Here is a 13,746-nt window from a genome sequence, read left to right on the forward strand (position 1 = left end):
GGGGGGGGGGAATGGTACCAGATGCCTCGCCCCCCACCCCGTTACTGTTAGCACCTCTCCCCCTCCTCCATTGCTCAAGATTTTCTGTGATTAAGAAGCCCTCAGTTACTCAGCGTGGGCTTTGGCGTGTATTTGTAGGGTCCCTGCAAGGGAAGCTGGCTGGAGCTTCTGTCCTGGGTTTGCAAGCAGAGAGAGCCCCCCTCCTGGGGACTAGCACTTCTTTTCCTCGTTCTATTCATGGAACCGAATTTCAAACAGGGCTTTTATGGGTTATTGGGACCCCCTGCCCCCAGAGTGGGGGCAATAGTCACTCTGTAACGTAGAGCTAGCTCATTCCTTTGCGAGGCAGGGCCCCTCGAGATTCATTGACCAGAAGACTAATTCTAACCCAGTAGAAACAAACATTGTTCTTTAAAAACAAAATTCCAGAATAAATTCAACTAAGCCCAGTTTAAAAGAGAAGTTGCCAGCCGCTTCCTGGCTATGCTGTTCCCTAATGCATGAAGGACCAAACTGATTTGACACCGTGGGTCCCTATAAATAAAATGCTAAAACGCTGTCACCTTTCCTGGATGGATGCTTCTGTTTCATGAAAACTAGCAGAAAACTCCACTTCACTCATTTCACTGGGAAAGGTTTCTCAGAAAAACATGAAAGGGTTTGGGACTCAGACACTGATGAGCACAGGTCGCAACCGGGAAGCCGCCCTGGGGCCCTGGGCCCCGCCGTGGTGGCGGGAGCAGCGGGCACGCGCATTCCCTCTGTCCTGGCGTCTCCCTCTCCTCTTTGCTCCAAATGCCACGCAGGTGTCTTCCTTCTGTGGACGTCCTGTGATGTGTCCTCTCCGGCTTTCCCGAAGCTTCCGCAGGCCACGGCATTGGCGACTTTTCCACAGAGCCCCGGGCCCTCCCGGAGGTCCACTCGGTCACCGACAGTCGGCACTTTCCAATGCCGGGCTTGGGAACAAGCTTTTCCTTTTCTACCAGGAATTGGTCTTACCATTGACCCCCAAATACCGGTCGGCTTCTCCCTTGGCTTCATCGGCGGACTGTTGGCCGTGATGTGCCGTCTTCATCTGCCGATTCATCTCCTCTGGGAAAGGCTCTTGGCCTCCGCCTGGGCCTGAGGCTGACGTTTGCTGTTCAGGATGGCTGCACACGGCTCTGGAACGAGTTCCACGTGTTTATTAACGGTCCAGACATTTATAGTCCCCTGCCTCAATTCCTGGCGTGTCTGCAGGAAGTGAGACAACTCTGTCTTTGCTCATCCCGGTGTCTTTAGCTCAGGCTGGAGACCTTGGAAGAGCTTTACCTTGAGAGCGTGACTGACACCACTTCGTTGGCCCAGGAGGGCTGTGCCTCCACACCGCTCTGCCCACACCCGCGTGTCCGCCGGCGCTGGGGGTCCGTGGGGCCCCCGCCGCTCCAGTCGTGAGGATGTACATCACGTGGGGAGTCGGCACAGACGGGGAGAGAGGCCCATGCAGCAGGAAGTTGGTGCTACAGGTGCGTCATGTGAAAATCGGTCCCTCCTTCACGCAGGGGCAGCCGGGGAGACGGTCAGGCCTGGAGTGGGGGGTGCTGGTCTTAGCGCTGCTTCCTCGGAGCAGCCAGAGGGGGATAGACGCCAGAGCGTGTGGTTCATGCACGTTCTGGCTCTGCCTCGTCCTGACTGTGCGATCGGGGGCAGGTCACTTGACTTCTCTGAGTCTGCTCACGGTGTGACATCAGCATTTGACAAGTGACGTGTGAAAGGCGCCTGGCCTGGCTGTCTTCAGTATATGTTCGGCACATGGCATGTGGACATCAAGGAAGCCCCCCACCCAGATGAGAACAGCAAGGCTGATGCCTCAGAGCGCCCCAAATTGGGGGCCCCATGACACTTGTGTGTGGCAGAGACCCAGGGGCAGGCGGGGGAGTGGGAGACGTAGTAGTGGGAAAGGGGCTCAGGTGCCCTGTAAGGAGGCTGGGGCAGGGTCCTCTGATGGGCTGGGGAGCTCAGCTTTCCCCCATCATTGGTCCCGAGATGCAAGAGAGTAGGAGGGTGACCAAATCAGGGAAGATGCCTGTCACTGAGCTGGTTGCCATGGACGCTGTGGGTGGGAGTGGTGCCCTGTGTGAGTGGTGCCCTGTGTGGTCCAGTGGCCGTCTGTTGTGAGTTCAGTCTGTCTCCTGCATGCCCAGCGGGTCCCGGCGCCCCAGGCTCTCCGTGGGTCACCCCTCCCCCAGCGCCTGGCTCCCTGGAGCCCCAGCTCAGGCTGCAAGATGTGGGGAGTGGCAGGGACAGCCACGGAGCACTTTGTAAACTATGAAGTGTGGCCCTTGGGCCCCAGGGACAGGACAGGGATGATGAAAACTTCTGGTGGGACTCATTTCTTTTTTTTTAAGATTATTTATTTATTTATTTATTTGACACAGAGAGAGAGAGCCAGCGAGAGAGGGAACAAAGCAGGGGGAGTGGAAGAGGAAGAAGCAGGCTCCCAGCAGAGGAGCCTGATGTGGGGCTTGATCGATCCCAGGACTCCGGGATCACGCCCTGAGCCGAAGGCAGACGCTTAACGACTGAGCCACCCAGGCGCCTGGTGGGACTCTTCTTAAGCTAGAACCCTTCCTGTGGGTTCCTAGTGACGCTGTCTCGGGCTTGAGTTGTCAGTGAGTCCTGGGGTTGGGGAGGGGACACCTGGGGACGGTTGTGAACAGGGCGGAAGCCGTCAGTCCTCAGCTTCCATGAAGGATGTGAGTCAGGCAGGCAGGTGGCCTCTTGGCCCTTGTCATGGCCCCTTGTCACGGTGTGCAGGGTGACAGATTCTCTCCTGACCAGTCTCTGCTCAAATTCCCGAGCCTCTCACCTGAGCCTGACTCCCGGCCTTCCGAGCTTCCCTCCAAACCATCTGATTTTAGCAAGTGTCCTGCTAGCCAGTTTGGCCAGAACCCTGGCCTTGGTATCTGACTGGGTTCCTCCTCCTCTCCTGGGACGTCAATCACCATGGATGCCTCCAGCATCCTGTTAGGTGACTTTAGCCAGAAACCCCTCCTCCTGACACTTCCTTCCAGTAGCCATCCGTCAGTCCCTCACGACCGATCATGGCCGAGAGAACAAAGCAGGACAGAGGTCTTCGCAGTGCGGGCACCTGTATTTGGGACCACTGTGGGGAAAGGCTGGGCCCCGTTCTGAATGCAGCATGGACACAGGGGACATCACGGCAAGGGGACCTTAGGTCTGGGGGGGTTCTGGCTGCATTGACCTACCAGAATTCCTGGGGATGGCAGCCCAGTGTGATCAGGTACCGAGGGTGGGGCTCTTGCTGACACTGGATGGGCCCAGGAGAAGGTCGGGAGCCTCCCTGAGGTCTGGCCATGCAGAGAAGCTTGGTCAGAGATTCCCTGCTCCCTTGCCCGTGCTACACTGGGAGGTGAGCCTCATCTCTTACCCCTGCTGCAAGACCCCACCGTTGTGTGTGTGATGAAAGCCTGGCTTTCGTTCTATAACAAATTTCTCCTTATCAGGGGCCCCCACTGCTCCCAGGGAGGGGGCGGGTGCTCAGACCCCCAGAGGCCCCAAAGATGGGGCATGTGCTCCAAGACTGTCTAGGGGGCAGCCCTGGTCCCGAGGACTCAGCTTCCCTCGTGTATTCTGTAGCCACCAGCCTCAGCCCCGCGTTTGGTGCCCAGGACAGGACCATCAGAAGAAAGCAGCAGCCAGAGGTCTGGGGGAGATCGTGTGAGTGCGTTCCTGCTTATTAGTGCCTGTCCGGAGGCTGTGGTCAACAGGAGCGGCTGATGGCTGGTATCTGCCTGGACACAGTGGGTTGTACTGCAACTCTATAAGCATTTATTGAGCTCCTATTGTGTACCCCACTTGCATTGTGCAGGACACAGAAGGACACACAGCTCGGCCCTCCCTAGGAGGTCAAGCAGGATCTGCAGGGCCCAGTGGGGTCTCCTGCTCGGACCCCTAACCCAGGACAGGCCCTTGGGGCCCGATGGTCACCCTGGGCTGGTGACCCCACCCCTTGTCACCTGTAGACTGTCCTGCTGTGTGTCTGCAGAGCTCCCCTATCGCACAGCTTGTGGGGGCCCAGCTGGACCCCTTCCCCCAGGGGAGCAGTGCAGTGCAGCCGACGGCTTCTGGCTTTGTAACTGGCCCAGCGAGTGTCTGCCTCCTGTCCAGACCCTGACCTGAGCTGGCTGTCCATGGAGCTGGAACTTTTTGGGAGTGGACTAGGCGTAGCAGTGGCCACCATTCGTCCTGGGTTGGCACCTGGGGAGTGCGGGGCCTGTAATGGGCCTGACTGACCCCCAGGCCGTGCTTTAGCCCTGCATTTCCTCCAAAAACCAGGCCAGGAGGCTGTGTCCTTACTGATGTCTGGGTTACCCTGGAGCGGGGTGAGGTCTGGGACGCTGTGCCGCGTGTAAGCTGCTCCGGAAGGCTGTGCAGTAGGCCCTGGCAGGTTCCGGCTCACGGGTCCCAGCTCCGTCCCTGACCGGCAGGGGGACCCGAGCCTAATCTCTGTCTGAACACAGTCCGGTGGCCAGGAGAGTGAAGACAAGCAGCAGAGCACCCGTCCAGGGCCTTGCCCCCTACTCGCCCACCCTGCCATCCCCCACCCCCAGGTCTGGACCTTCTGATATTTCGTCCTTCCTTCCTTCCGGGAGGGCCATGGACTGACTCCAGGACCCACTGCTTCCCATGAAGGCCCCTGCTGTGGCCTGGCCTGAGCTGGCCCCCTCCCCTCCTTTCCTTCCCTCCCTCTCCTCCCCTCCCTCTCCTCCCCTCCCTCTCCTCCCCTCCCTCTCCTCCCCTCCTTCACCAGAACTTGAGCCAAATGGCTCAGGTCCAGCTGCCCGAGGCAGGAGGCACAAGGAGCTGGCTGACACCCAGGGTCCCCGTTTCTCTGGGGTCTGCCTGCCTCTTCTCTCCCGATCCCCATATCGGCTGCTCTGCCTTGTAACCCAGCCGAGAAGGGCAGGGGACCTGAATCTGCGGTTCAGTTTCCTAAGGTGGATGGTCCACCAGCAGGTGGAGTGGGTAGAGCCAGATGGGAAAAGCTGGAAGGCCCAGGGGCCCCAGCGTTCAGGAGGCAGGAAGGCTGCTGTGCACCCCAGCTCCAACAGCAGGAGACCACAGCCCATCTGAGTCCCAGGAGGGAGACCACAGTCCCAGGCTTATCTTGATTCACTTCCCACTGGGGATCCGTTCTCAGGGTGGTCCCAGGCACCTCCTTCCTCCGGCCTGCAATGACCCTCATCTTGTCTATCCCTGGTCCTCGGTCCTGGCACGGGGAGCTGAGGCAGTAGCCCAGCAGGCCCCGATGTGGCCCCCTCCCCCTTGCCTTTCCCTTGTTTCTTGCCCAATGCCTATTAGATGGTTTCGACGGCTTTACTGAAGTAGAACTGAGATTTTCTGAGCTGTACACATTTACAATGTGCGTGGCTACCCCAGGAGACCAGCACGGGGGTGGCCGCCACCCTGTTTGCCCAGTGGGGTTGGGGGTCCCTTGGAAGCAGTCGGTGTGTTCAGGGGGACACAGCGTGGGGAGAGCCGGGAAGGGCACCTGCACACTTGGAGCAGGAAGCCGGAACAGAGCTTGAGGCCTCCCCGGAGAACACGGCGGGACGCCGGGGCACTGCCCTCACCGGCTTCCCGGGCCCAGGGGCAAGCAGAACCCGCGCGTGGGAGCTCCGGGCTCTGCAGCTTCCTGTCTCCACGCGCAGGAGAATCCGAGGGCGTTCCGGCCTGCGGCAAGTTCCCGAGGTCACCAAGTTACTCATTGTGCACAGACTGATTTTTTCTTAATCTCACTAGAGTAATTTGGTTGAATTTGGACTAAACTGAACTGGCATCAGGAGACCCAGACACTTAGTGTCCGCATTTGCTACTAAAGCCCGAGTTTGAAGTGTGCAGAGAGTGCCTTCTGCCTCACTGAGGGGAAGATACACGGCTTCATGAAGTTCTGTTCGGGCCTCTGAACAGCCTACTTGAGGCCAAGTGGAGAAGCCGGTGCTGGCGGTGCTGGTGGACCAGAAGGGCTGGGGTATGGGGGAGCCAAACTGTGTCCCGGAGCCCTGAGCATTGCCCAGCTCCCCTCCCCGTGGACAGCTGGGGCAGGATGTGGCACAGGCTCTCCAGGGTTGCGTGGAGGGCATGCCATCTCTCCGTACAGATCCCCCACCCCCTGGGATTCACCTGCTTGGGGACAGACCAACAGTCCTCCTGCGGCTCCAGACCCCTGGTGCAGGGCTCGGGGCTGCCCACCGGGGTCTCCCCTGGCAGCTCACCCATGTCAGAGCAGGGACTCTGACCCTGGACCAGCACATGCCCGAGCCCCCGTCCTGTGCGCTGACAGAACACGGGCGCTCGTTTGCAACAGCGCATACCGAGTATGCCCCCCCACGATACAGGCCACAAACACCGGCCGATGACGACTCAGGCACCTACCGCCCAGCCCACCGCGACCCGGACCCGAGTCCCCACTGTCTCCCATGGCGCAGGGACGATGCATCTCAGAGGCACTGTGCTGCTCTAGCTTGGTCCAGAGCACTGCCCCCACCCCACATGACATGAATGTCACCCATCACCACACCAAGACCATGAGCCTCACAGAGGCCACGGACACTTGCTCCACTGCCACCCAACATGAGGCGTCACTGGACACGGGAGGCCCGTGCCACCAGGGGACTGTTCCCTCTAGACGTGGACTGCGAGTCCTATCCCAGGCTGTCCCACGGGAGGACACCGTCCCTACAAGATGAGGACCGTGAGCGTGCTCCACACCGGGACACAGATGTGCATGACCTTCCACGCGATGCCATGCCTCAGCACGGAGCCCTTCGAATGCATCCTCACTGGGAGCCAAGACAGTGACCTCCAGAGAAGCTGTGTTTCGCTTTTCGAATGTATCGTGGTTACAAAGTCGTTACACGGCAGAGGTGTTCATCTGTTCGGATGAAACAGAAACGCTTGCAAATGAATTTCCGAGCCAGCCCTGCAGCTGGTGTGGCCCTCGCTGCCACCCATGAGGTCGCTGAGTGGCCGCCACAGCGGTGCGAGTCCAGACCCCGTGCCCGCACCCGGACAAGCTGGTGAGCCAGGCCACGCCCCCACTCTCTCGGGCTTGCTGGGAGCTGCCCCGGTCCCCACAACGCTCATGTGGGTGAGAAATCGTCCTCATGGGACGCCATCGGTCTGGCTTCTGAACCAGGTGTTGGTGGCGGTTTCTGTGTTTGCAGGCTCCACTCGGCGTTCCCTAAAACCCTCGTGCCTGTGCAGTGCCCGCTTAGCGTCCACTGTGGCCACCACGGCACCGGGAGGCGACCCCAGGTCTCCAGGGGGTGCAGGGAGGTGCCCTTCACTCCCCGGGCTCACTCTGTTGCTCAGCCACGTTCCGAGCTGCTCCCCAGACCTGAGATCTTGTAATAGCCTGAGGTCGTGTCTCCCCCTGATGTGGGGACGTGTTTGGTATGGGGGTGACCTATGTATACAAATTGTGTGGTGTCAGTGTCCTTGGGACCCACTCTTCCCTGGGCACCTGCATGCCCTTGGGGCCTTCCACACACCGGGGCCTCTGTGGGTTTTCTCCCGGTTGGCTCTTTGCTCCTGATTACTCACCTCGCAGCCCATGGCTGGGGTCCGCACAAACTGGGCGGGGGGGGGGGCGGGCGGGCGATGTGGACGTGCCCTGCCTGCATGTGTGATCTGTGGGGGCTCCTGGGGGGGTGTCAGCCTCTGTTTTCTCTGCTTTCCATCCAGGGACCAGCCCTGTAGACTGGAGGGTCCACCAGGACTCACACCTGCCCTCCAGCAGCCAGGGCTTCACGGACGAAGTTCTTCCTGGGGTCCAACCACATCCTTCTGGCGGCATGAGGAACTGCCACATACCTGGGTGGCAGGAGCCTGACCGTGCCTGGGGGCCCCTGGAGGGAACTGGCTCCCTTCTCCAGGGCCCCCAGAGCGGGGAGGTTTATAGCAGGTGAGGGCCTCCAGGCCTGGATGGGAGGTGGGGCCTCAGTGGGACCAGCTTCTGGGAGAAGATGGGCTGGGATGAAGGCTTCGGTGTGTGAGTGCCTGTGGCACGTGCCCTGTGTCTTCGTGGGACTCTCCCCCTGTCCCCTGATCCCACCTTCTGGGCACACCCATTCCCTGCACACTCAGAGCTGGCCTCCATCTGAGCCGGAGGTCCCTCTCCGACCTGTGGGCGGCAGAACATTCTCTGATCTCGGATCCAACAGGCAAAGCTTATAACCCAAAGGTGCCTGTTTGATAATAAATCATGTAATAAAAGCTTCTGCTGAAGCCTCTGGAGCATAGACACACCCTGCTGACAAGGTGAGGAGGCGGCCCAGGCACAAGCAGGTGGGGAGGGTCAGCAGTCCCTGGGAGGATGTCACCGTCCTCAGAGCCAGGACATGCACGCATGGCCTCTGGCTGCCGGTGACACCCAGGCCTGAAGCCCAGCAGTCATTCCGCTCCCCATCCTTAGAATGAGGGTCACAGGGAAGGCGGCGGGACTGCAGGTCAGCCTGGGCCAGTAGGGACAGATGTGGCCTGGCTACAGCCCCCATCTCTGCATGTGGCCGGCTCCGTAACTGCCTAGGGCCCTGAGTGCTGTGGGCAGACTGCTCAGCGCAGAGCTGGGCACGATGTGGGTGCCCCCAAGACAGCTGCCTTTGCAGATGGGATCTGTGCCATGAGGCCGCACCCCAGAGGCTGCTTCTGGGCTCTGGCCCCCAGACAGGGGGCACTCACACCCTCTGAGCTGACCTTTGTCTCAAGGCGGGCTCTTGGGGCTCAGGGCTACCCCTGACTGTCTTGTAGAGCCCCAACCAGGCAGGCAGGACATGGGGTGACAGGGTGAGGGCCAAGGCTGCTCAGCCCTGAGCCCTGATCCAGCCCCTTCCTCACAGACCCGGTTGTGCCCATGTTGGCAGGGCTGGCAGGGTCTCCCCAGTAGCGTGAAGCCCCTACGGGTCCCTCATTCAGAGGTGGCTCAGTGGGCTTCTTGGAGGAGTCAGGGGGTCGGCAGGGTGCCCTTCAGCTAATTGGCGAGTGCCAGCGCTCTCCAGTGGTTGGCAGGGCTGGCCATGCCTAGAGGAGGGTGGAGCCCTCCAAGACGAGCTTCCTGGTGGTGGTGGTGGGGGAGAGGGTGGGGGGGTTACCCCCACAGGGCAGGCACGTGCAGCTGCAGCAGACTGCATGGTGAGCCATGGCGGACGCTGTAGCAGCGCCCAGCGCTGACAGTCAGGCTCTGTGGCTCGAACTGCCTAAGGGATGCCATTCAGACCTGTCGGGCTTCTAGAGGCCTTGGCTGATTGGGGTGAGCATGGCGTCCCTCTGCCAGGGGAAGCTAGATGGGCCCATGCAGCACCTCCCGCGTTCTCTGCAGGGGGTGGGCATGTTTCACACACACACACCACACACACGCATACATACACGACACACGTGTCCACACATGTGTACACAGACCCAGACAACACACATGTAAACACGCACATGACGCACGTGTACACGCGCACATGACACATGTGTACACACATGCAGACAACCACATGCACACACGTGTACACACGCACACGACACACCCAGACAATGCACATGTGTATACACACGACACGTGCACACACATGCAGACAATGCACACGTGTACACATGCACATCACACACATGGTGTGCACATGCTCATGACACATGCGCACATGCAGATGATTCACACATGTACACACATGGCACATGTGTACACACGCAACAGACATCACACACATGCACACACGACACACATGCACACAATGCCCACACGACACACATGTACACATGCGCACGACATACGTGTCCCCACGCAACACACACATGCACACACATAACACAGTGCAGACATCACACATGCGCACACAGGCTCATCCAGATGACACACATGTACACATGCACACGTCACACGTGTACACACGCACATACCGACCACACACATGCACACACGTGTGCACACGCACACGTGCACGCACACATCCAGACAACGCATGCATGTACACACATGACACGCATGTACACACATGACACACATGCACGCACCACACACATGTGCACATGCACATGACATGTGCACACGCAGACTACGCACACACAACATGACACACACGTGCACACAAACACACGTGTGCACACACGTGACACATATGTCCACATGCAACGCAGACAACACATGTACACACGACACACAGGCACATGCAGACATCACAGTGCACACAACACACATGCACACACAGGACACACACGACACGTGTACACACACAGACAACACACACGTATACACATGCACACACATGCTCCAGGGAAGGAGGTGACACACCATGACACCAGAGACACTGGCTGTGGCTGACCTCCAGCCCACATCCTTCCAGAAGTGTGTCCGTGTGGCGTGAGCCTGCAGCACATCCGTGCTGGGGACCAGATGCTCTGAAAACATGGCATGCAACGGCAATGGGGTTACCATGCTGTCCCAAGCGGACTCCGGAGGCTGAATCAATATCGAAACACACGAGGTTTAATATTTAACGTTAAATTTCTTTGGTTTGAATGATGAGGTACGCTTCGCTCTGCCCGGCCTGCTGGGGGCAGAAAGGACCATGATGGGCACCTGCCAGGGGGCCGGAGTGTCCGGGGCGGAGCAGACTCTCTGAGCTCCCCGGCCCCGCCTGGGGCCCCGTGTGCAGAAGCGGAAGCCACGCGCCAAGGTGGGCCCGCCCCCATCGAGGACGAGAGACACACGTGGATGCCATTAACCAGCCTCACGAAGGGCAAACAGTGCAAAATACTGTATTTTGTCTGACGGTTCTGCATCTACATGTGTGCACAGCACAGCGTCGGCTCTCTGGTTCCTATCGGCTACGGAAGCAGGTGAACAGGCTGCACAGAGACAGAAACTGCCTGCTGGTCATCTGGTTGCCTGTCTGGTTGACCTGTGAGGACACACAGGGTTTGCGGGAGGCACGGGACAGTGTCAGGTTTACGAGAATCCCGGGAAGCAAGGCTCCTGGTGCTCAGATACTGAGCGTTGGCCCTGGGACACCCGACACCCTCCTCCCCTGAGGCGTGTGTTGGGAAGGGTCTGCTCCTGGTGAAGTCCCCCCCAACCCCAGATAGCGGAGCACACTGAGGAGTCTCACAGATGACATCTGTGTAGGGCAATGAAACTGGTGCTCGAATGCCTGGGAAACGCCGACTGTGTGTGTGCATGGTGTGTGGAGTGCGTGTAGGTGTGCGTGCACATGTGTGCGCACGTGTGGCACACGTGCTGTGCGTGGTGTGTGCAATGTGCATACACGTGTGCGAGCATGGAGACGTACACGTGATGCATGTGTGCACACGTGTGACACGTGCCCATGGTGGTGTGTGCACGTGCTTCTGCATGTGTGCCACAGATCTGGGAGGAGGGGGGGAGGAATGGCTGCGCACAGTCTCACACGTGCTCCTCAGGATGTCTGGGCTCTGCCTCCATGGGGACCCATGGACCCTTGCCCGTGGGATGACCCTTGCTTCACACACAGCTTGCTTTAATGGACAACTGTCCTCTGAGTCAGGGCTTCATGCTCAGTTGTTCCTGGAAATGCCAGCCCCCCCTCTTCTCAGGGCTGGGAACATTAGAGCCCTCGGTGACCTTGTTGGGGCGGGGTACGGTCCCAACAGTGGCTGGCTTTGACAGTCGAGTCTGTTGAAGGGTATCTGGGCGTTTCTGAAGGCACAGGGCCCCTCGATGACCCCAGCCAGTGCCCTGGAGGACTGTCACGGGCTGCCCCCTCTTCTCATGTGCGCCCGGATTACAGTCACAAGCCCCAGCGTCCATGACACTCTCAGGCCTGTGCAGCCTGCCCCCAGGGCGGCTGCTGAAGGTGGAGGTGGTGATGCGGCCCCGGACTCAGACTCAGGCTGGCAGAGGGGCCGGCAGTGACTGCCCAGGTCCAGAGCGCCCTCTACTGACCAGCAGCCTGCCTGTGCCTTGGAATAAAACTTTAATGAGACACACACTAGACACTAGAAAAAGTGGGTGGCACCCCCTGCTGTGGGCAGGCTGGCGGGGCAGACGGGACGCACCCCAGGGCTCCCCACAGCCCACGCTGGGTGCGGAGGGTGTTTCCTCGTAGAACCCCTGCTGTTCCTGGGCTGCTGGGACTGGGTACTACGGGTCAGAAAGCCGGTGACTGGGACGTGGACCGCCCGTCTGACCTCAGGATTAGCGGAAGCAGATGTGGCCCGAAGCATCTTCCTGCTTGGGTCCTTCACAACGAAGGGTCAGTGGGGGTGCTAGCCACTTCTGAGAAGTGAACCCCCGCCGGCCTCACGTGGCAGGACCCTGCTCTGCTCCGAAGCTCGTCCGTCAGGGCTGGGCGATGTGAGGCCCCGGCCCAGCTACACGGTGGTCTCGTTCTTCCACGGCCCTGTCCGGATGTTGCCCATGCCATTGGCACTGAAGGACAGGACTTCACACATGTCTCCCTTGAGCAGCCCGTTCTGGCTGGGTCCACCGAAGGGCAGGGACTGTGTCCTCCGGAGCATCTCGAAGTGCACTGGGCCGTGGGCCGACTCCCTGCCTGGCCGCAGGGGGCAGCCGTAGAGCACCGGGCTGGTGTCGCTGCCCTCGGGCTGGCTGACCAAGGGGAACGGGTCGCCCTGGGCGCAGCAGGCCAGCGTGTGCGCCCCCACTGGGCCCTCAAGCGAGCTGGGGGGGCTGTCTGTGCGTGAGCTGTGGGGGCTGCCGTCCAGGCTGGACGGGATGTGGTAGGCATACTCCTGCTTGGCTGCGGCTGCCCGGTGCCGGCTGAAGTACGGAGGCTGAGTTCTGCCCTGGAGACACCTGTGCAGGTGCGGGTCGTGCCCAAAGGCGTCCTCCTCGTGCACGTGGGCCGCGTCCTCCATCAGCTGCTCACAGTGCATCTTGGCGCAGCACGGCGTGGCTGGCGACAGGCAGCTGACGTGGCTCTGCGCAGCCTGCAGGTTGGTCATCTTGCAGTGGCCCGTGGGTGCGTGGCTGAAGCCCCGTGGCTGGCCCGGACACGGCGAGTCTTGCAGGCAGGCCATGTGCCCCAGCGCGTCCCCGTTGGTGTCGAGCGCGGGGCAGGCGGCGAGCTTCGTGGGGTGGGCGTCCCCGCGGGAGGGGCAGCAGGACCACCAGCAGTGCCACACGTCATCCCGCTTGGCACAGTGGTGGATGAGCACGAAGAGCCCCAGCGTCACACAGAAGGCGCCGTACAGGCAGCTGAAGACCATGTCCAGGAAGTGGCCCTGAGACACGGCCAGCGCCCCAAAGGTCCAGGTGGCTGTGAACAGGAAGAGCGTGAAGGCTGCGGCCCGCAGCTGGGCCTTGAGCGAGTGCTCATTCTGTAGCAGTGAGCCGGCCAGGGCGTCGCAGGCGGGCAGCGAGCCCAGCCGGGCCTCGGGGTGGGGGCCGGCCTCGGGCCCCGACGGCCGCTGCTGCGCCTCTGTCCGCGCCCTCAGCTCGTACCTGCGCTCCGGGTGGCGCCTCAGCTGGACGTAGGTGCCGAGGAAGTACACGCACGTGACCAGGGCGATGAAGGCCGCCGGCCCGTAGAATGCGCCCAGGCTGGGCTCCCAGGCCATCCAGCAGCTGTGGGAGGAGAAGGGTCCGTGAGGGGTCGCCCTGGGGCCGAGCGCCTGGCCGTCCTGGGGTCACGGAGGACTTTCTCGATAGGGTGTGAGTTTAACCGTGGTGAGGAGACAGACACGGACACGCCTGCGCTG

At 60.6% G+C, this 13,746-nt stretch overlaps 1 protein-coding gene across 1 annotated transcript in view; it reads right to left on the reverse strand.

Moving 5' to 3' along the window:
- Positions 1-10,790: 10,790 nt before the first annotated feature.
- Positions 10,791-13,746, reverse strand: part of ADGRA1 (adhesion G protein-coupled receptor A1) — a 31,393-nt gene continuing 28,437 nt past the window's right edge. Inside the window, exon 6 of the mRNA XM_040624820.1 lies at positions 10,791-13,612. Coding sequence (XP_040480754.1) covers positions 12,397-13,612 — 1,216 coding nt within the window. The 3' untranslated portion in view covers positions 10,791-12,396. The remainder of the gene's footprint in view (positions 13,613-13,746) is intronic.

This window comes from Ursus maritimus, unplaced genomic scaffold (assembly GCF_017311325.1).
Source record: "Ursus maritimus isolate PB19 unplaced genomic scaffold, ASM1731132v1 scaffold_7, whole genome shotgun sequence".
Classification (NCBI taxonomy): domain Eukaryota; kingdom Metazoa; phylum Chordata; class Mammalia; order Carnivora; family Ursidae; genus Ursus; species Ursus maritimus.